The 24451-nt window shown below is 39.5% G+C and overlaps 1 protein-coding gene across 2 annotated transcripts in view; it reads left to right on the forward strand.

The window, feature by feature from the left end:
* Positions 1–463: 463 nt before the first annotated feature.
* Positions 464–24451, forward strand: part of LOC113030167 (seizure protein 6 homolog) — a 101882-nt gene continuing 77894 nt past the window's right edge. The window contains exon 1 of one of the 2 annotated variants that reach the window (XM_026181339.2): positions 464–815. In XM_026181339.2, the coding sequence (XP_026037124.1) occupies positions 731–815 (85 nt within the window). In that variant the 5' untranslated portion in view covers positions 464–730. The remainder of the gene's footprint in view (positions 816–24451) is intronic. The other variant, XM_026181338.2, reaches the window with a different exon arrangement.

Genomic DNA, 24451 nt, shown 5'->3' on the forward strand with positions numbered 1-24451 from the left:
GACTCACCACAGTGTCTTTGGAGGCAGGACATTTACAGAGGTTCTGGGTGTCCAAAACCAAATAGAATGAGTTGCAAATAGCTTTAAAATATGAGTTTAGACGTGCACGTTATCTGCTTTTTATACACAAGTTAGTGAATTTATAGAAGGAAAAAAACAACAAAAACAACAGCAGAAGTCTGAGAATAAGTCAAGTATTATGTCTGGTATAGGCTATCCTAAAAATGCTATCTTTATATATTCTTGTTGAACCTGAACGTGGCTATTGTGATGATTAAAAGGAAGGCTGTTAAAAAGAAAAACATCATCACAAGAAGCTCCAAAGACCGAAAGAACGCACAGAGCTCAGTTATTCCTCTTCCTCCAGCTAACTTTGAGGCTGTTCCATCAGCAGACGCTAGGAGCTGTCCGCGGTGCTGAATCCTCGGCTTCCTTTTTCTCTCCCCCCCCCCCCTTCCTCTCCATGTGCCGATAGCTCACACAGCCAGCAATCCGCTTACTGAGCGTCCAAATTAAAGAGGGACCTCCGCATTTCACTTGATTATTCTCGACGGTCTTCAGTCGGCGAATTATTGAGGAAGTGCGAGAGCATCCCGCGAGCCTTTGTTTAAAGTCCTCGCCTTGCTTGTTTTTATTCTTTTTTTGTTTTTCCTCCCCTGGAAGTATTCTTCTTCTTAACACAAGGACGTGCTCCGTAGATACGCGAAGAGCGACCTCGACTTTAGTAGACATGTGCGTGAAACAAGGCTGCCAATTTCAGACCCTCTGCACGGTTTTGCTTCTCGCCGCCGCCGTGGCCGAAATCCACGGGCAAGGTAAGAACTTGCGTCTTGGTCCTTTTGTACTTTTCTGGAATTTTAGTTTTTTTCACCCCTCCTTTCCTCTGTCGGCTAAAAAGCGAAGGCAGAGTTTAATGACACCGGGCTCACGATTCTCAGATCTACAAGTGTGATACAAGTGTTAATGTTTCCAGTGACTCGTTATCATTGTTAAGTTTATGACGTACTGTACTACAGCACTGCTGGGGCTAAAAGTTGCGAGAGGATAGTCCTGTTTGTTTTCTCTATTATACACTGTAAACTACCGAAAGAAGGAAATGGAATCTGAATTTAAAGCGAGAGGCAAATTAATGAAACCCAACAGTTGCAAACAAAGCGTGGTGAATTAGAAGTTATGGCGCATCACTGGAGAAATGCGTTTAACAGTCAGTTACATAACAATAGGCTGTCCAGCACAACTTACACAAAATGGCTTTAATTTGTTCTAAAGAGAGACACACACATCCACGTGGCCACATAAATAGCATGGAAACAGCCTCTCCCCCCAGCTCAACCAACCACCACTACCACCACCAGGCAAGAGGAAAACTAAATAAGACAATCAGAAACTAAACACCAATAAATATGAACCTGAACCAATTGATCAATTTTCCAGCGGGATGTTTATTCGGTGGGAGTAAGCAGTCAGGAAGCGACTTGTTTGGGCGCTGAGGTCTGTGTGACAGACGGTGCTCGGTAATAAGACTCTAATCCTTGGGAATTGCTGAAGATTATTGACCAAGCTGTTTGACACAGATGAGTGCTTGTGGGAAGCTGCAACGGATTCATGCACAGTGGCCTTGTCCTAATTATTTCTCTAGTGTGGGCCTGCCCTCTCATCATCTATGCTTTCTGCTGGACACTATCTATGTTTCTGCTTGTCTGCACAGCTTTACTGTCACCCCCCCCCCCCTCTCTCTCTCACACACCCCTCTTTTGTGGAAATGATGTATATCTATTATTGTTCAAGTAACTGGATATGGACAAGAGCCACCACAGAAATAGTGAATGTTAAGTTTGCAACTCACAAAAAACACAAGACGAAAACAAATGCATATGAGTTTATTATAAAAGTAGGATTTCTGGATGTTATTTTGCCATTTTTATCTAATGCGAGCAACATCTAAAGTTCAAACAGATGCCGGCAAATCAAATGCCCCTGTCCATCCTCTTGTGACGAAGCCTTTTATGAAAGGTGCCTGTTTGGTGCTGAAAATGAACACATTCACGAGCAAATAGTGATTACTAAACAATGCAATAACTGCGAGAGTGAATTCATACTGCCTGGGCTGGTTCAGTCATTACATCTCAGCCCTTTGAAAACTGAGCTGCAATTCCACACCAGTGCCTGAAGCAATATTTTACACCATCAACAAAACATCAACTGATTGAATATCTAGTGGGAGAAAGGTGTGCTGTACGGGACAGCACAGACCTTTTTTGATTTTTATATAATAAGAGTTCAAATCCGGATCTTTTCGATACACCTGAAATACATTTAGAGCGTTTAAATCTTGATTAGCATGTGAATAAATACACACTCAGTGGTGGCGCACAGAACAATGCCGCTTTGAAAGATGTGTGAATTTTTGACTGTTTTCGGATTCACGATCGCACAGATCCCAGGCACACACCTGCTCTATTCGCCCGCTGCTCGAAACTCTAGGGAGAGTGAGAAATGCAGGGTGCATTATTTTTAGAGCAAAATAAAATTTAACAGCTTCCATTAGCTGCTGTTGCTTACCCAGCAAATGTTCACACTGTAGTAAACTCTCCAAGGTGGGGCATATCAATTTTTAATTCTTGAAAGTTGCCATTATCAGGAGTTTTGAATGCGTACTCAGTTACAGGAATGATTAACTTGTAGTTTTGAAGAGGTCCCAATCTCTCATTTGTGCTATGACTTGTTATTGTGAACTTGATTAATTTACCTTGCAGGGGGAACACAAAAACAACCATTCATTTTGTTGTCAAGTTTTTTGGAACCGTGCCATTATTTTCTCACCTGAACTGGATTTCTTTTTTTTTTTCCAAGAGAAAAATCAGTCTCAGGTATTTATTAATGAAACACTTTCATTTAATTTATGATTTTTGCTTGACTCTAATGTTTCAGTCAGTAGACGTAAAGATTGTAAAGATGTATAAAAAACTCTTAATAATAATTACAGTATCAGTCCAAAGATATTTGTGCTGGCCTTCGAACAGCACTCAAATCATCCACCTACATATGTTACTTTGCAAAAGAATTACTCAGCCCTTTATTTCGTCACATTAATAAGGGGTGATTTGCAGAGAGAGACAGAGGGAGGAAGGCTAAAATTCAGAACCTCCCAGCTAATAAAAGCACCATTACCTGCAAAAACAACGAGGAAAGACTTCCCGTACAGCCCCTGTATATCTTATGCTGTTAATTAGGCACTTACTTTTAGTTTGTCCTCAAACATCTGCAGGAGTTCTGTGTGTACTCTGCATGGTTTCCTTACACTTACATATACACTTAGAAACCCATGCTTACATTTTCTTCATCTTAAACACAGACAAGCCGACACTGTGTTACGAAAAAGTCTCACTTCATAAATAGACAAGCAGAAAAAAATCTGTGAATCATATTGAATATAATTAAAATGCCATTTATGGGTTGCAATTTAAACATACTTTATAAACTACTGCATATGTGCCGTGAGAACAATACAAGAAGCAGCATTTTTCATCATATTTGTTGTCAAAGGGTAACAAGCCCTATGCAGTGCTCACTTACACTCTCTGCAGGATTTTGATTGCCTTAATACACAAGTCTGCTGGTCTGACTTGGATAGACAACAAGAAGGTAACAGCTTGAACTTTTATTCAGTGACAAATCAAATTTACCCTCCGATCGACAACGCGTTCTAGCGCTGGGTCAAATCTCATTGTAGGCCATGCAAGAAATGCTAGAGGAGTGCACTGCATACAAAGTCTAAGCAGCCAGAGAAAGAAGCCCACATGTGACAACCTCCTTTATCTACATTAAAAAAGCCGGTCTGCTAAATCAAAATATACTAAAAAAGCATATTATATTTCGACTTGTTACAAAGTCATTACCAACAAAAACAAAGCAATAACTGAATTTTTTTCCGGGAGTATTCAAACAAGTATGCCTAATAAGATGCCAGCAGATGTTAAATAGCTCATTGTGCAGTCATTTAGTGTGCAAAGTTTCTGTTGGCCCTGGTGTGAAACTTAAAGTGTTACACAATTTAATGACATTCAGCTGAGCCTATTATCTTTATGCATGCACATTATCCCCGCCTGTTAATAATGATCTGTAGTGATCTGGGAGTTGCAGGAGATGTGTTTTATGTATTCTGAAGTTCATTAAATCAGTGGCGATCTCCTCCTGGCAGACAGAACTCTCATTGACACACCGCTGTTGATTTTAAGAATGTGTGTTGAATTCTGTAAATCTTTGTTGTTTGAAAACGTAATATTAAGTGTCACGAATCCTGTTGGTAAAACAGTTGTAGGCTGATAATAATATTATTCACTTTATGGGAGATTAGATAATGTAAAGCAACACCACTAACATTTACCCTGCTGTAGTCCCTAAAACTGATGTGTGTTATAAATGAAAATGTCTTTATTTGGTCTTAATAATGGATGAGATGCATATTAAAACCACCGCCAGATACCAAAATGTTGGACTCACAGGAAGGATGAAACACGTTTCCGTGCTTATGCTTTTGTGCTGACACCTGTTACCACTACAGCACAATGAAGCGCCTTTCATTTCAAGCAGTTTTTTTTTGTATGCACATTCAACTCGGTGGCAATTCTTCCTGTTTGTCATACTAATGGTACAGGTTACAGAACAAGCTTTCTGTCTTCCATTGTTGTATGTGTTGTTCTCATTCACATATTCACACAGTTTGCCAAGATCACGGTTATAAGGAGGCATAATTCTGCCTTTGGGTAGATTGCTGCTACGAGCGGGAAAAAATCAGAACATCCTATAATTCCAGGGGAGGTAACAGAAATCATTCAACACCTGTTTGTTGGATTGCCAGTTATTAACTTCATCAAGGGCTATTCAGCATCTGTGTGCTGTCATAATTAGTTTAACTTTCCCAAGGCCTGTCAATGGTAAATGAGAGTCATTATGCCAGAATGCCCCTCTTCAAGGCTTGGCGCCTGCTTGCCTGCCTCAGTCCCTCTCTGTGCCTGTCTCAGTCTCTTTCACTGCCTCCTAGGTGGAGCTCACAGCTTGGCTGAATGCGACTCATTTTCAACTCTTCATGTGCAAATGCCTTTCTCGCTCTGTGAGAATGTTCTATGCATCCTAATTTGACTCATTGCCTCATATATTTTCTTCCTCAAAAAGTGTGGAGCTTTATTTGTGAAAGGCAAATGGCTATTTTTGGAAGGATTTTTATTTTTTTGGGGGATTTCATCACCGTATTGCTGGGCTTCTTCTCCAACAGTTGGAGACTCATTTATAAAAATGCACTCAGATTTATACTTGTCTTAAGATCATTCCTGGTAGCGTGCTCATGTTTGATTCATGAAAGATGCTGAGCATAAAAAAACACCAAACCAAAAAACATTGGTTAAGCAGGTTTATGAATCGATAAATCTCAATCAACTTAAAGTGACAACAGCTGTCTTGCGATTTTTCCTGATGTAATACCTGCACGAATAAGGGTTTAGTGTGAAACAGCCATAAACCAAAACAGAAAAGCGAACTTCACGGAAGATGAGATTACAGCAATGGCAGAGGTAACGCTAGGTAACACATATTATTCAGTGGATTAAGTCGTGGGGTGACAAACAAAGCATAACACGCGGCTTGAGAGTCTGTCTTTGGTGTAGTGAATGGGTAGAAACACAAAACCGTGACTGATGTCTGTATGAGAATGAAGGACAGATACACAATCGCTTACATGAAGTCTTGACTTCAATGAAAGGGATGAGAGAGAAGTTCATCTGTTTAATTTGTCCTTAAGATCAAAACTGATTGTTAGATTGTTTAATAAATGAGGCCTTTCATATACCATGACTAACACTTCAAATCTAGATGAAAACTGTGTAAATGACTGGACGTGTTTTTAACGGCCCAGCTTCTTGTTACTGTGTGGTTAACACACCTTAGGCCAGGTTCTATTAATACTAAAAAGATTGGATTGGACTAATCTGTTCTAAATCTTAACCTGTGTAAAGCAATACGGTGGCACTAATGTGTTAGCTAAGAAAACAAATGTTGTCTGCCATACATTCACACTCACGTGTGTGTGTGTGTGTGTGTGTGTGTTTTGCTTTAATATTCATCAGCACTCACATACACCAGTTGTCACTTGGCCATTAAACAATTTAGCAACAGAACCAGTGCAGTTTAAGCACTGAGCAAAGCCGCTCTTTAGTCCTGTACAAGGAAATTAGCATTTACACACTAGCATGCTAAAAGAATACAGGCACAGTATTTACCAATTATTATTTATGCAATGCAATTTGATTTATCTTATCTACATTACACAAAAGAATTAGCCCAAATTTAGTTACATGTAAATGTTCCATGTGATTTTGTTACATAAGTACAATGAATATATTAAAATGATTAATTTAATTGCATCTGGTCAAATGAAATGCACAGGATTGGTATAAATTCAGTTAATACCAAACACATTATATTACAGTTTCCATTCATTCTATCTATCTATCTATCTATCTATCTATCTATCTATCTATCTATCTATCTATCTATCTATCTATCTATCTATCTATCTATCTATCTATCTATCTATCTATCTATCTATCTATCTATCTATCTATCTATCATCTATCTATTATCTATCTATCTATCTATCTATCTATCTATCTACTAATTGTACATTACTAACCCACTATTTTTCACGCATACAGCATTACAGCTAACAGCAGCTGATTTCATTTCAGCCCCAATCAGATGCAATCTATCTATATGTCTATATTTTAGAGAGAAGACTGGCTTTTTTGCTGATAGCGTTTCACAGTCTGTTTGTTTAATCAGCCTGACAGTTTGGATAGACTTGAAATGGGTTCCTGCATCTAGATAATTATGTGAGAGGTTTTTTTTTTCTTAACACAATCACCTCTTAAGAGATTTCAGGTAACATTTTTACAGTGAAATTGTCAACACGTACCCTCAGCAAAGTAGTAGATGATTTGGGCAGGACCCTGCAGGAAACTGTACGGAGCTAATTTGGGGAAGGGGGATCCATGTCTAATTTATATCAAGTGAATAATAGTGCCCCTGTAGCAAAACTCTAAATGAAGAGATGTCGACCACTTTGTCAAGGCACTACATCGAAGGCTTACTTTGTACCTGTTTTGCCTTTGGCCTTGTGCCTTATCGATTTCGCCAGTTGTACACTGGGGGGTGGGGGTGGGGGGTGGGGTGGATCGGTGGGCGCAATAGCAATAGCAACCACCAGGCCAAGCCTCCTTTCTGCACCTTTTTACGCTCTGCCTGGCTGTGTACACACCTCCCTAATCAGGACTGGCGTGTTTTGCGGCTGCAGTGGGGATGGCTCTCCGAAACGATTAGGCCTGGGGACAGCTCCAGCTCTCTTCCCCTCTTCTCCACGCCAGATCCCATCTAGAAAGCATTTCATCTGTGGCAGTGGAAAGGCTTATGTAGGGTCGGAGAGTGCTGTGTGGAAAGCAGCAGCTAATAGGCTGTGTAATGTGTTTGGGGGAGTAGTTTTAGTATTCACAGTTAGTGCTGACCTCTGGCAGGCTGAGCCACCCCCACAGTAATTTCCTATGAAAAGATGTAATTGAATTCATCAGGATGAGTAAACATATTAGAAGGAGCGGAGAAAGATAACAATGTTGTGGATAGATCCAGGAAGAGGATAGTTGCTCACCAAGTAATTGAAAATAGTCAAAGACAAACACAAGCAAAGAAAGTGTGCAGGACGTTGGGAAAAGTTACTGCATTTACGGTAGGGAATGATTTTGATTGCATTTTTACCTCTCTGTCATTTTAAGCACAAATACTCTCAACTGCCATTATAAGCTCACCCAAGCAGTTTTCCAGTGGAAATTAAATCCGTCAGTTTGAATCGCTGAGTGCTATAAAGTATCGCAGCCATGCATACATTTTAAAAATGTTATATGCGTGGTGACATCTCCAATACAGACAACACGGAGGAAAGGGCCACGTTTTGACTGTAAGCCTTTTGAGATATATTGAAGTCGTGTCCCAGAGGACCTTGTGTATAATTTACAGGTTCTAACATCGACCGGCATCTTCAAGATATCGAACATTTTCGGTCCAAGCTGCTGCTTGGTGGTCAGGCAATTGGCTGTCAGTTATAAGGCAGTCATCTGCCTCTGGTTCTCTCTTGGTGATTGTGGTCGCTCTCATCTGTCAGAGCAGTAAGGCAGTCTTTAAAAAGAATACTCACCCTTAAAAATGGATTACTTAGCAGGGAACAGCCGGTGCTCTGTTAGACCATGTCATTGATTGCTGGACTATACTGTAGCCCTTAGCTGCAAAAGCAGGTTTGTGCATTTCTGACATTAGATGGTGTGTGAAATAGAAGGTTAGTAGCTTCCTAGTGGAAAAAGAAAAGCTTTGCAGACTCAACAATCCCCTTTACAGTGCATTCTGCATTCTGTTGCTTATCATGCATATTTGTGCTTCAGCTGCATTGGCATGGAATTTGGGACAAATGCTTAGTGAATCCCAGAATAATAGCTTTGGGCAATATAGTAAAATTTTCCAACAGCCATTGTGTAACTGTTGATTGCTGATGTATTTACAGAGGTGTGTGCACAGTGCAATCCTGCTAACGCCTCTGTTTGTATTAGCATGGACTGTAGGGCAGGTTGTTAGTTCAGAAATTTGTTGAACATGGGAATGGAGACTTTCATACTACTGCTTCACTTACCACAGGAGCCCAGTTCTACATGGCACTGCACTGGCTAGTCATTTACCAATCATATACATCAGTGTTTCTGTATAAACTTCAACTTATAGTCAACACAACAATAGAAGATACATGTTTTATTTTTAGAAATTGTGACCTACAAATTAAATTTGCAAGCTCATGAAACAGTAAATCCTTCAGCTTGTTTAGTTCAGGGATCCAAAAACAAAATAAAGGCAAGGCAAGGCAAGGCAAGTTTATTTGTATAGCACAATTCAACAACAAGGTGATTCAAAGTGCTTTACAGAGACATTAGAAACAAGAACAAATAAAAAGCATGATTTAAAATTGATTAAAACAAGCAAATAAACTAACTAACTAATTAACAAACAAACAAACAACAGTATATAAAATCAAAACAGATAAAATCAGAACAGTAGATAAAATCAGTAGTTAAATGTAAGTTTTGAAATTTAAGCTTAAAGTGTGGATTTGGTGCTTTATTCAAATGCAGCTGAGAACAGGTGAGTCTTCAACCTGGATTTAAATAAACTGAGTGTTTCAGCTGATCTGAGGCTTTCTGGGAGTTTGTTCCAGATATAAGGAGCATAAAAGCTGAATGCAGCTTCTCCGTGTCTGGTTCTGACTCTGGGAACTGATAAAAGACCGGATCCAGATGACCTGAGGGATCTGGATGGTTCATACTGGGTCAGGAGGTCACTGATGTATTTTGGTCCTAAACCATTCAGAGCTTTATAGGCCAGCATCAGAACTTTAAAGTCTATCCTCTGACGGACAGGCAGCCAGTGTAAGGACCTCAGAGCTGGACTGATGTGGTCCACTTTTTTGGTCTTAGTGAGGACTCGAGCAGCAGAGTTCTGAATGAGCTGTAGTTGTCTGACTGATTTTTTAGGTAGACCTGTAAAGATGCTGTTACAGTAATCAAGCCTACTAAAGATGAATGCATGGACTAGTTTTTCCAGGTCCTGTTGAGACATCAGATCTTTTATCCTTGATATATTCTTGAGGTGATAGTAAGCTGACTTTGTTATTGTCTTAATGTGTTTTTCTAAGTTTAGGTCTGCATCCATCACTACACCCAAATTTCTTGCCTGGTTTGTGGTTTTTAGATGTATAGATTGAAGTTCTCTGGTGACCTGTAATCGTTTTTCTTTGGCGCCAAAGACTATTACCTCAGTTTTGTTTTTGTTTAGCTGGAGAAAATTGTGGCACAACCAGTCATTGATTTCCTCAATGCATTTACCAAGAGCCTGTACAGGGCCTCGGTCTCCTGGTGACATTGTGATATATATTTGTGTGTCATCTGCATAGCTGTGATAGTTTATTTTGTTGTTGTTTATAATCTGTGCCAGTGGGAGCATGTAGATGTTAAACAGAAGGGGTCCCAAGATGGAACCTTGGGGAACTCCACATGTGATACTTGTCTGCTCAGATGTGAAGTTACCTATTGATACAAAGTATTTCCTGTTTTCTACGTATGTTTTGAACCAGTTTAGTACAGTTCCTGAAAGACCTGTCCAGTTCTCCAGTCGTTTGAGTAATATGTTGTGGTCAACTGTATCAAATGCTGCACTGAGATCCAGTAAAACTAGGACTGACATTTTTCCACTGTCTGTATTCAGACATATGTCATTAAACACTTTGGTCAGAGCGGTTTCAGTGCTGTGGTTCTGTCTAAAACCTGACTGGAAGGCATCGTAGCAATTATTCTGTTTTAAGAAGTAACTGAGCTGTTGAGAAACTACTTTTTCAATGATCTTACTTAAAAACGGGAGATTTGAGATTGGCCTGTAGTTGTTCATTTGTGTCTTGTCAAGATTGTCCTTTTTCAGTATAGGTTTGATTACAGCAGTTTTTAGTGATTCTGGAAACACACCTGATAATAAAGAAAAGTTGACGATCTGTAACAGGTCTGACTCTAAAGTCTTTGAGACCTTTTTGAAAAAACTTGTTGGCAGGACATCTAAACAGCAGGAGGAGGAGTTCAGTTGACCTAAGATGTCCTCCAGGTCTTTGCTGTTAATAGGTTGAAACTGTTTCATGGTGTTTAAACAGTTTTTTGGTGGACACAGTACATATCCTGGATCTGCTGTTGATGTACCAATTGCTTGTCTAATTTTTTGGATTTTTTCAGTGAAGAATTTGGCAAAGTCATTGCAGGCCATGGTCGAATGAAGTTCAGCTGCCACTGACACAGGGGGGTTTGTTAGCCTGTCAACTGTAGAAAATAAGACCCGAGCATTATGGCTGTTTTTAGTGATGATGTCAGAGAAGTAGGACCTTCTTGCACTCCTCAGTTGTAAATTATAATTGTGAAGTTTCTCTTTATAAATGTCATAATGAACCTGGAGGTTTGTTTTTCTCCATCTGCGCTCAGCTTTCCTACACTCTCTTTTTTCATTTTTCACCAGTGTGGAGTTTCTCCATGGAGACTTTTTCCTTCCAGAGATAACCTTCACCTTAATGGGAGCAATAGTGTCCATTACATTTAACATGTTAGCATTAAATAAATAGATAAATACAATAAAAACAAATTGTACCTGCATGTTAGAATTACCACAGTGGCAATGTTACCATGCTAAATGCACACTGAGTGACTATTTTCACATCTCATTTCTTTTTTGTTAATCAGATTTTTTCTCCAAAGACATGAAATAATGAGTGTCCCATGTTATGTCTTTAAGTATTAAGCCTCAGATAATGTCCAGGCTACATGACTTCTCTGAAGTACCTGTTACATTTGTTTTTGTAAAAGAATGGGAAGTAGAATTCACCGCATTTGATTTGTTGGAGATTTCTCGGCTCAAATGGCATTAAGATGTCATTTCCCTCCATTCAACTGCTCGCGGTTCTGTTTTCGTTTTTTTTGGCGTGTTGATTTAGTGAATCCATTGTGTTTGCATTGAAATAGAAGTGTATTTAGAGGGATATGTCTATGTACATATTGTCATTGTTAAGTTAAGCCGTTTGCCTTCTAAATGTGGATTCCCTGATGCCCTATAAGGCCTGTGCTTTCATGCGATGTGAATCTTAAATTATTTAAATCCCTTAAACATAATTTATACCCTAATAAAATCTAACTCAGGCATAAAACTAATACCTGTAATCAGTTTTTAAACAAATGATGACTCCTTTTATCCAATTTTAAATGACGCTGATTGAAAAAAATTACCTCTGTGCCTTTTTTTATGCTTTCTTAGTATATTTGTTTAGTAGTTTTCTTTTTCTCTTTTGTAGTTTTTCTTCTGTGAATTTATCTTTATTTAATTTTTCATTTTGCATTAAGATGAAAAATTCCCTTTTGACTTGTCATTTGACCTAGACGTTTTTAACATAACCTAGTATCTTGGAGTGGAGTGTGTATTCAGTCCATGAGGCCTTGTCGTGTATTTTGAAAGATTAAATCTGAATTATTAAGGCAAAGAGAGACAGAAAGGGAAATCTAACAGTAGACGATCAGCATTGCAATGACCAGACAAGACCTCACACATAGTGTATACACATAAAACCCAAAGTGCTCAAGGTCTGGCTGGGTGGGAATAAGCCAAATATTTTTATATCAGTTTTTGCAGTGCGCTCCCTTGTGATACAGTGTTAACAGCATTCCTTTTATGAGAACAGCTGTAAATTAACTGTAATCCAGATAACATCACATTTTCTGTCATGCTCTCATATAATAAAAACATAAAAGAAAAATCACCTGCTTCAAAAGATCCCATTGTGGAAGTGAAATATACTGCAAAACAGTATTATCAGCCCAACCATGCTTGTAATGTAAATGTCATATGTATAACTATAGTATTGCTACAATCAGATTGTTATGTCTTTTTACTTACTATCTCGATTTCTTAGCTCCTCTGGGAGCTTAGTGTGCTTGCCAGCCTTTTGGCTACAGGAAAATGAAAAAAATAAATAAAATTAATATAATGTGTATGAGTTTAACAAGTAGAATTTCTGCAAATGCAAATACTTTCAGTGACTTAACATTATTGCAATCCTGTTCATACATGATTCTGCATCAGGCCTAGATGCTGACTGCTTTGTTGAATCAAACTTGCAACATGCAGACAGCAAGGCAGAGACTGAGGAAGAGAACTTCATATGCCAGGAACTTCGCAGAAAAATTTTAAACCAAAAAAAATTCTAGAAAACAGAGAAAGCACGGGCAGTAAACATGTAACAACGGGAATCAAACAGGCAGACACAGCTGAAAAACAGATAAGGGAAGCAGGAAAAATAAGAAGATGCAGCTGGAGACACAAGCAGCAGGTCAAAAAAGCCAGTTAGGGGATGAGTCACAGGTGCTCAGGTTAGTGGAACAGTGTGGACACCAGGGGCTGAACGCTGAGTGCTTTATAAAGCTGACAAAAAGAATCTGTATGCACATTTTTTTTATTTGCCCTTGTGAATGCACACAGTTTTTGTACACTGAGTACATTGTGGACAGGTTTATTAACTGAAGACATTTTGACATGTGTAAAAATAGTTATTGATGTGCAGATTCCTTTTGTGCACTCTGACTCACTCGGGCAGTTGAAAAGACTAGAAAAGGAATATAATTCTGAATAGTGAGATCTTTTCTGATGTTTTGATGCGCTGAATACTCTTTCATGTGCCACACGATGCACTTATTTGTCTACTATGCTGACAGGTTAGCCTTTGACTGCAGTTGTGCTAGCTAAAGCAGTGTGCAACATGTCAAACCTCTGATCATTCATCATGGTTGATACAATGAAGAAAATGTAACATGGTTGAAAACTTTAGCTGAAATGCCTGCTGAATGAGTCAAATGTTAGTTCCACTGCATCAGTCTAAAGTCATACCAGTTAATTATGAATATGTGGAGGGTCTACATTTATATGTCTACGTGTCTATATGACTACATACAACATTTCTCTACAGGGGAGAACGACTTTGAACTTCTTGACTTCCTTCTTGCTCAGCATCTTCTCAAAGTGCAATTAAAGGATTGAAAGATCCTCCATGATGGCATACAGGGAATCATGGGAGGAGAGAGGAAGCATAAGTTTGCATAATGAAAAGCACCCTATGGGTGAATCTTTTTGCTGCACCGGGGCAAGCACATAATGAGCTGTTACATATCTCAGATTCTCTGAATAAATACTCTTGGGCAGAATCTGGAAAGGGAAACAAAGCAGGGTTCATAATTTAAAAAAACTTTCTAGTACAAAGAGTTGCCTCTGGTGAGAATATTCTTAGAATTTTGACCTTTTCGAAGAATTCCCCTTAAGGTTGAGGTCGTCTTAAAGATAAAAGTTAATCACAAAGCATCTTAGTCCTGTAGAGAACTCCAAAGGTGAGACTATTGGAATTAGGAGTTGGCAGGAAGCCTTAGGAGACACTTAACAGCTTTTAATGCAATGGAGAAAATGCCAGAAAGACAAAGGACGAATGTTCTCTAAATATGAAATAATAGCAAGTAAATGAAATGCTCCAGATTAGTACCTAGAGGAATGTTTGTGGTCACTCTCAAAGATCTAGTCCAAATCTCTGATATGAAGCTACTTTGGGTTTTTCCCTTGCTACAAGGGGATGCCACAGCAAGTAGCTCCACATGTTTGAAAAAAAATTACCATGCCTGACTGGAATTGAACCAGCAACCTTTCACTTGTCAAAGTTCTGTATTAGCCACTCCACCACTGACAACACTTCCATAGCTGTCAAACAACCTTCCAAAATGATTAATACACATACATTGTGCCTGCCCCCATTTAAGTAGACGAGCTCTTGGCTGACCTTCTCTCTTGAATATCAACATCAGCAGCATAGAATTCAGTGAAGCCTGTTTTGCAGAAACAAAAATACCAAGATGCTTATCTGCAAGCAGCCTCGAAGAAGGGAAAGAAAATCCTCACACGGGGTATTTTTTTGAGTAACTATCCACGCTGCTACCAGCCACTCTCGCATAGCTCGCCGTTTCTATAGCTCTATTTTACATGGAATGTGCTTCCATAGCCACATATTTTTCACCATGACAAAAGGAGCAAAAAGGGAATTTGCAACACGCGAGTGCAACTCTTGAAGTAATCACTGGTTTAGACTCTCCAGTGCATACTGTCTTTCTCATTCTCTGTTTTTGTTCTTTTCTTTTTTCTCTTTTTGCATAGGTAGCTCTGCTTTTTTTTTTTTTTGCTGACATTGAACTCATATATAGTGTAGCATAAAAGTCATATATTTCAATGTGAAGACTAGAACATCTTCAAAGAACAAAGCTGTTACAGCGTATCCTTTGCTTTCACACTAAGGATCGGGCCTTAGCTCCCCTGAGGTATAGCTGGTAATAAACAATTTGACAAGGAGGGCGCAAAACTGGGAGCAGAGTTACAAAGACATGGAGGAAAAATAAGGCAGAGTAATGGGAGATCCCCAACATCTATTTTCTTATATCAAATTTCGGATATCCCAGCTATTATTTGGCAATAGGGTTGGGGTAAGCAATAACAAAGACCGTGTTGAATTAGCAACGGGCAACATAACTAAAAGCTGAAAATGTCATTTCGTGCATGTACACAGCAGCAGGGCAGTTGGTAAATAGCCTTTCAATGTCAGCGGCCATTCCAGCTCGTAGGTGACATGTTTGCATTGAGCTGAATTTGTTGTTTACCCCTGTCATAGTTTCGCTTGGCGAGTAGACAAACCCAGAGGTTCTAGAAGGTTTTAGTAAAGCTGGAAAAAAAAAAATCTCATCACAAAAGTGCACCACTTGGCTCCAGTGCAATTACCCTCTGTAAATGAAGCTCAGTCTGTCCTGTGAGAAGCTTACCCTCTGTGCAGGCGGTTTGCACATACATTGTGTCAACAAAGTAGCACAGGCCTCTGTTTGGAAGGTGTGAGGCTGTTTACCTTTGTTGCTGTGTGGATTGATGAGGTAGCTCAGGCAGAGGCAGGGACATGATGTGAATAGTTGGTATATTACTGTGGAAAGAGGTGTTTCCCCTCAGAGGCGGCTAACTGAGTTTGACAAAGCTGTTTCTGCTGAGAGGCTGTAGGGACGCTCCCTGGCTCTGGTCCAGGGACCTGATACCTAAAACTCTGTGTAGATTCCAGATGAAAACCGTGTGTACGCATAGAGGCAGAAATGGGCAAAAGTATTCTATTCGTGTGATTTATTAAGCCGTGCGTGTGTTTGGTCCTCTTATAAATCTCAGTAATCTGGAAATAGTACGCACGTGCACTAGCCTGGTTTCCATTCCCACAATAGATAGATGTGGATGCTCCTTGAATTAGTCATTTGTATGTAATAAATGCCATTTGCACCACATGCTATTAGACATGGTGCTGAAAACAACAGCAAAAAAGAAGAAGTGTGATTTCAGCAAATTGGAGACACTTGTGAAGTGGTGGTGGTGTTTTATCTGGTGGTTTTGAAATCACAAGCAGAACAAAAACTCAGGACAGGAAATAAAAGGCTTTAGCTTTGGAAGTTAAGGGCAAAGCTTTGAAATAAAAAAAGTTCAGCCCAATTATTTAAAATACAGATTCTGAATGAAAAATTGCAGATATTAATATGGGATTGTGAGTGCGTGTGACTATATGTGTGAAAACAAGCAAACAAAATATATATTAAATGCAAGATCTGTGAAATTGCCTGTTTCAAGTTAAATTCTGTCTTGCTTTGCTTTTCCAATTCCACTTTAACAGGCTTGCCTTGCTTAAAAATATTTGTGTAAGAATGGTCTGAATTTTGTGTGAGATATGTACATTTGTACTGAGCTTTCTCCCTTCACAAATATCAGTTTATATCTGCCACAGTTTCTGTGCAGGATGTTCATACACACAGACTCAGGAGCTCTCTCTCTCTTTAAGTATTACACGTTAGTCTAGAGACGATGTGATGCCTTACTAGCACGACGAATGTGGAATAATGATCTAATGGTTTGAGATCTGGGTTTTCTTTGTGTGTGTTTGTATTTTTAGGTTTTGGGAACAACTCTAGAAAGGTCTGCTTTTGAATAATAATCCACAATGTAACTGGAATATCAACCCTGGAACAAAAGCGAGATTGCTTCATTCCTTTCAGTCCATGCCTGTTTTTACTTGGTCACATCGATTTTTACTTCTTTTCGTGTGCAGCGGATTCCTTTTAAATCGGTCTTTCTTGTTAGATTATTGATTTATTCTGCTTTTGGTGATTTGGGATTGCCTGATGGTATTTGGATGGCATATAGCCATCCCTGTGGCCTTTATAGGGGACAAACCACAGTGGTTTCTGCACAGCTTTGACTGCCAGAAAAATTGGATTAAATGTCTGCTGTGATTTTGGAGTCATTTTATTCTGCTTCTTTTCCTTTCATTGTCTGTATGTGAGCTATGTCTCAGCATCCCTTGCCATTTCTGAGTGTGCTCTGTGCAACCTACCACTCTGTTGTTTTAACCTTCGAAACTCTTAACAAAGTTAACCACAGGCTTGACTTGAATGCACTCAACTGTAAAAGAAAGAGAAAGGTTACCCCTTAAACCACTGGGACTGATGAATGAGCATTTCCTACTACAGTCAGTTCAAATTCTAATAAAAAGAAATATACAGACTAATTGAGAGTCAAATTCGAGTTAAAACATAGGGATTTCAGGGATTAGATGGTTAATAGACACAAAATTAATGTCACTTTATATTGTAAAGTAAAGACTTTAGAGAGAACCCCAACAATCAGACAACCTGCTCTGAGCAAGAATTTGGCAATGGTGGGAAGGAAAACTCCCTTTTAAACCTCCAGCAGAACCAGAAACAGGGAAGGGCAGTCATCTACCGTGACCAGTTTGTGGGTGGGGTTGAGGGGAGGGAGACAGAATAAAGACTCACTGTGGAACAGAGCCAGAGATGAATAATAACCAATAATTAACTAATAATTAAATGTAATGCTGATTTTCTTTCCTTTATCAAAAAGGAAAGAAAGACAAATGGTACCAAATATTATTTATTGGGTACTTTGGGTAGTTAACACATATTGGATGTTGTTTAACAGAGTGTTTCAGATGTTTCACTGACTTAAAAAAATGTTCTATAATGGCTTGTTGGAATGTTGAGGTTAAGATGTGTTAAATTTATCTTTGGTTGACATTTCACTCCTTTTAAAACATGCTGCATACACGGTTCAGTGAGGAGTGAGGAACCAGACGCAGGACACTGCAGGCAGTGTGCACAAAACCAAAGGCACCCTTTACAAGTTTTTCAATAAAGGTTACAAAAATAAGCCCGATAAAAGTAGGGAAGTGGTGGGAGCAGAGTCCAAATGAACAAGTACAACAAAAGGCAACAACAAATCCTGTGGTTAACACATCACACGCTGAGATAAACACAGACGAACCGAGGGCGCCGCATGGACTATAAATACACCAAACAAAGGAGGGAAGACAGGAAGTACTGACATTTGAGCTTTCAAAATACTACAGGAAACAAAACAACAAATAAAACAAAACACTGTTAACTCACTGGTGAGTGCAGCTTTCACACGCTTACTGTTTCAGTGTCATAATTTGTCTTTTTTCTTTCAAACACAACAACAAGGAAAAAGAAACACCATTACGTTACGCGTAACGTAACACTGTGTGTTTAACAGCTAAAACGGCAACGCATAGACAAACTATTTCAAAACACGAAATGTTTCTGTGGACAAAAAAAGAGAAAACACCCTTTTACCTTCTAAATAAACAAACACATTTTGAAATAGTCTATTTTCCTTTCCCTCGCAAAAATCTATTATGAGCAAAACGATCTGTGTGTCTTTACGGTTTGCTTTGAAGAAGCTAAAACAAAACTTATTGACCAAGCCACACACTGGCAGACAAAGCAGGTGTCATATTCAACCCTTTCATTGACTCATGAATGGATTCTCAGAAAAGAAGTGTTTTAATAGATCCTCGGGGGTGGGGGGAGAAAAAAAAAACCTAACCCAAAACACCAATCTGGCTGTTTCCATGGTGATATGAGTGTGGATTGTTAGCTTGCAGAAAGTAATTGCTGGAAGAAACTTTAGTTGAAATAAAGCGGATGCAAACAATAGTAAAAACATTAAGGAGCCCTCATCCTTTAATTAAAACATCTCATCAAAGCCGAAAAAGAAGTAGGCAGAGTAAAAAACATAATAACACGGCATATAAAAAGTATGGAACGATTGCTGGAGCAGAGTGGCATAAAAGGTTGTAACAAAACAAAAAAAAGGGTCAGTGCGTGCACACAGCAGACAGCTCTGCCATTACGCAAATGGATCTGGAAAGGCACTTCAGTATGTTTGCTCTTTGTCTCAGGCCGTCTGAGGATTTGGTGAGCTTGAAGACAAACAGCCCCTTGATCTGAAAGCTCAGAATCATGGAGAAGATACATCAAAGCCCGCTCCTTCTCTCTGAGACGCTTCCGTTAGAGTCAGGAAGATTGAGGGAAGGAAGGAGAGATAAAGGAGGAGGAGAACAGAGGGCAAAGTTTGTGTGTGTGTGTGTGTGTGTGTGTGTGTGCGCGCGCGCCTGTGTATGCAGTGTGTGTAATTAGGGTGTTTTTTTTCTGGTAAATGCGTAGGGTTGGAGATAGATCTGCTCAGAAAAGCAGCAGAAGTAAATCCCCCTATGTGGGTCTCGCATCCCCTCAGTCACACAGGCTTCACGGCCCCCTGTCAGACGCTGCGAGACAACATGAGGTCTGCTAAATGATGTGCGCAAATTAGAACTTGAAAATGATGCATCTGCTTCTTAAGTCAAGAAAGAAAAAAATAAAAATTGTGTAACGATTTCACCCGTTGCTAATATGAGTACGACAGCCACATTTGACTCACTTACATTAAAGTTTGAGAATTTCAACTTTGGAGGTTTTTCTGGCTTCATCAGCCAAATCAATAGCTGCAGCACATTTTGGAGAGCGTTGAAGAAAAGAAAATATTATCTCACATTAAGTTTATATTTTATAAAGCGTTTAGACCCTCGCAGGTTCTTGGCTATGCTTGGCATTCAGTTAATGATTAAGCAGAAAGCTGTCCTTCTGGCCTTTATTTGAAACACTTCCTGTGAGAGAAGCTTCTTAAATTAATTATGTTTGCCTAATGAATAATTAAGCCGGGGGAAAGATAATTTGGTGTTATGCAGTGAGCCAGGCCATTGTGCGTGTAGAGGAACCGGTGCTCTGTGTGCCGGGCTGATTTCACATTGGGAGTGTGAAATGAGAATTAGCAAACAATTTGCCTCCTGTTTCATCCTTCACCATGACTAAAACATCACTGCTGATTATGTCTTGACAAGTGTCAATACGGCACGCCTGTTTGTTAACTGTACCAGACACAGGTTGTTTACATGGCTCCATTGTTGTGCGTCTCAATCGGATCCTGCCGCTGATTCACAGTTGGAATGAAGGCAGACAAATACCACCGAGCCAGATTGTACAGTCGCATAAGTTGAGGCAATGTTTTAATGGCAGCAGACATAAATGGTCGTTAATAGCATCTTTTCTGTTGAGGGAAGACACAGATGATGATAGAGATTAAGCCAACAGAGAAGGCATTTAATTATCTAAGTCGTGCCAATTGTTACAGCTGAATAAAACATGGGTGAAGGGTTCTAAGATAGCACACAATCCTACAAGGCAGTAAGGTTTATAATGAGTTTTTCTCTCAAGACCCTAGTGTTGTTCCACATAATACATTTATGAGAGAAAATTTCATGACATTGTTTTTGGATTTTACTGACTTTTTACACACATTTTCTTCCACCTTTCTCTTGCAAAAATATAACACAATCTGTCAGCTGAAAGCAGCCTTCTTGAGGTTGTTTAATACTTTTGTAACACATTTCTAACTTTCACAGCTCATTTTTTGATAACATATCAAATCAAGCAGAAGGAGAAATTGGAATGTGTTAAGGTATCCTTCTTTATAATACACACACCTAGCTTAGATACAGTGAAACAAGGCAAACACAGCTGACAGTTTCAATTTTGGTGCCCCCAGTGATTTATAGGCTCCATGAGTTAGAGAGAGAGAGGAAAAAAAGATAGAGGAACAGAAGGATATAGACACACACCCATTCTATCTCTTTGTCTCCTTTTCTCCCCCTCTTTATCCCTCCCTAGTTATAAAGACACGCCAAGAAATCATTGGCTCAACAGAGAAAGGGCAAATCCTCTTCAGCCAATTTAAATTCTCCTGAGCACACGGTACAGACTATTCCAAACTAATTAATAGACATGTCATGAATAAAAACACTTTGATTATGAAAAGAGGTTGCCCTCTGCCTCCTTTTAGGCTTGTCATTAGTATGAGGACACATGTGGTGAATGGCTCGAGTGTTGGTACCAGCAGACAGAGACAGCCACAGATGCCCTCTCTTGATTAAATTTTTCACTCCATGTTTTATTCAGCGCCGACTGCATGCACCCAGTACTGCGGTCTGTGATTAGCTCTACCTGTACCAACAGGAAAGCTGGGGCCAGAAGGACCAGGAGGGCAAAACCCATTCAAAGAGCAGGACACAAAGACATGTGACCCTGGAGCCCGCTCTCACACAGATGCACTTCATCACCCACTACCTTCCTGCTCTCAGTCAAAGTGACATACAGTACAGTCCTCCTGTTCTTTAGAACCTGCGCTCGCTTAGTTTTATTTATGTGGCTGCTGCTATGCACTGTGAAGTTGAACACTCATAAGAATAAATTAGCTCTTAGGAAGCAGCGGAAAACAGTTTGTCTACCGGGATCAATTAATAGTGAGTGTTTACATTATTTGCGTGACTCTTTTTCTTTGGGTTTTTGGTGACAATGACTTTGCTGTCCATCCATCCATCCATTCGCTTCCGCTTCTCCTTTTCAGGGTCGCTGGAGCCTATCCCAGCTGTCATAGGGTGAGAGGCGGGGTACACCCTGGACAGGTCGCCAGTCTGTCGCAGGGCCAACACACAGGGACAGACAAACATTCGCGCTCGCATTCACTCGCACATTCACACCTAATGGCAATTTGGACTTTCCAATTAACCTATTCCCACAAGCTGTGTGACTTTGCTGTGTGGATCCTTTGAAGCCTTTGAAATTCTTAATATCACTACTGCTACTACTACTGTTAATAATAAAAATAATAATGATAATCCTAGTTAATTAGTCACTGGTAACAATTGCCTTTGCAGGCGATTTTAGATATGCTGCTATTTATATTTAGATCTGAAATCTTGTTTTAAAAAACAAAAACCTGTTTGATCCTTATATGACAATAGTATAAGTATGACGCTACGTTGCGATGATTTACGGGGGTATTAGTTTTCAGAAGGGAAACATCACACACCATGCACAGTCAAGAATGGATGCATGTGGGAGTTGTTAGTGTTACACTTGGCTGCTTTATTGATTGTGTGGTAGTAGCGGAACATCAGAGGGACATGCATGGTCTCACAGCTGTTATGGATGACTCTGTGGTGCTGCATTTTGCACTGCAAAGAGGGTCTGCCTGTCAACATGTGGTCTTCAGCTCAGCTGACTTGTCCCAAAGGGGAAGCAAACCCCCTGCAGGAGCCATCTGTATCCTGGACAAGACTATCCATCATCCTCACTGCGGTGCTCAATTTAGGGGTTCTGTGCAGACAGCTCCGAGCGGCATTGAACAGCTTTACATGTACGTGTCGGTAATGAGAGCCCTTGAAACCTGCTCTCAAAGCCAGCCTCAAGGGCTAAAGGGAATCAATGAGTCAGTCCCCGAGGCTCAAACCACACCTATGTTTCATCTTACAGTGTTGTTCCAAATATGGGTTTCTGCAGTACACTGCGCAGCAACATTAATTAAGAGAGGAGGCAGATTAGTGTGTTTAGTATCGTACAGTATCATACAGCCATGGCATCTGGGTCAGTAAATCTCAAATAAGCTGTGGTATTTGAGTCTTGTGTGAAGATTTCACAGAAAATTGAATCTGTCACTGCAACTGTGGATTGGGATACATGGCATCTAAAACAAAAACACTTAGAATACCACAATACACCCAGGAAACTGCTGAAAGCAACCCTGAAACACTTTATCAGTCCATTTTTACAACTCCTCTGACTTGATTTCCCGGTTGCTCTAATGATCTATTCATGCTCTTTAATATTTTGATCAGAGCAATGGTTTCCTTGTGGCACCCCAGCACCATATTTCTTTTCTGTTGTTCTTGTGGAATTTACACAATGTTTGCATTTATTTTAGCAGTAATGCAGACTTATAGCTCCCATTCATTTGCATCCCAGGGGCAAAAAGCTATGTGGGGAAGGGAGGATTATATGCAGTTCTTAGAATTGCATTAACTCATGCTTGAGGGCTGCCTGCTGCAACCACAGAAAAATTCTTCTCATTAATTTCTATAACCTAGACTCCTCAGGTAACCTCCAGACAACAAGCTTGCTTGTTTAAACTTAGGATACCACTGGCCATTGCTAGGAAACAAATACACATATACGTCAAACAATCAGCTCTGCCTTTGATGCGGTGCAGAACCAAGAAACTTTACTCAGAGCCCCTGAAGATCATGCCAGAGGTAAGAGCTGATTTCTTTTACAGTCATTCCAGTTTTATAGCATGATACACACCCCACAGAGAATTATTAATAATCTATTAAAGATCTGGACGAATCAATTTCAGCTCCCAGCACCAATGCACTTAAAATGGCTCTACAGTGTGTGATCTCAATCCAGGAAGGCTTTCAGTTGTAATGATTTATTTATGATGCATTTATTTATATTTGACTGAATCTTGGTTACAAACTATTAATGAAAGTCCGTCCACCACGCTATAATTCCTTCATGCAACCCAGGGTAAGCTGTTGTGGTGTAATTGGTATACGTGCAGTCTGACACATAATGGCCGTGTCTTTTCACTGGGCGTAAAAAAAGAATAACCCCTTTTGAATTACGGGATGCAACAGTAGATCAGATTTCAAATGCATAGCTTTTGTGAACTGTAAATCACCTCGCATTAATAGTGTAGCACCCCGCTTTTCATACAGCTGCATCTTAAAAGAGCAAGATCTGTCAAAAGCTGTGCAGTTTTACTTTTTAAGCCAAAGCCCACGTGCACGAAATGTTCCAAAACCATTTAAATTCTGCTTGCTTTTCCTCACCAAATATTTTGAGGTTAACCCTTGGAAAGAATGTAGCCTTGGGTAAACAACAACATTTGCAGCTGTACAAGAGAACGATGGAAGGTAGAAAACAAATGGAAAATGTCTACAAGTACAAAAAACTACAAAAGAGCCATTATTGTAGCATTCTTTCCATATATATCAAGAATACAAGAACACACTGTTTTTTTTTCTTTTTCATAGCTTTTACTCATCAGCATAGTCCCGTATTTTTATTTCTGATCGCCCATCCAGTGGTAAATCCATGCTCTACTTTTGCCTTGTTTATCCTATTTTATTGATAGAGTGAATTAATAAGATCCTCTCTGATGTCCTCTGTCCACATCAAGATAATTTGAACCAGCATTACAATTTGAACTTTTAATAAGAAACTTTTTAGAAAACATCTTCCATCCCCCTGAATGCAGCATTTTCAGTTTCTACTATTGACTTTAAATTTCTGTAAGTTGTAGGCAATTCAATTTGCTTGTCAAATGTTTCTGTCTTTGGTTATTTAAAAACTGCTTTCTTGAACATGAAAGAAACAGGATGAGATTCCTGTCTGCCTCACACATTTCTAAACCCATTTCTAATTTACTAAAAAAATATTAGAGATAAAATAGCGGCCAAGGAAAACCTCACAGCCAAGAGAAG

Source organism: Astatotilapia calliptera, chromosome 10 (genome assembly GCF_964374335.1).
Source record: "Astatotilapia calliptera chromosome 10, fAstCal68.1, whole genome shotgun sequence".
In the NCBI taxonomy this organism is placed as follows: domain Eukaryota; kingdom Metazoa; phylum Chordata; class Actinopteri; order Cichliformes; family Cichlidae; genus Astatotilapia; species Astatotilapia calliptera.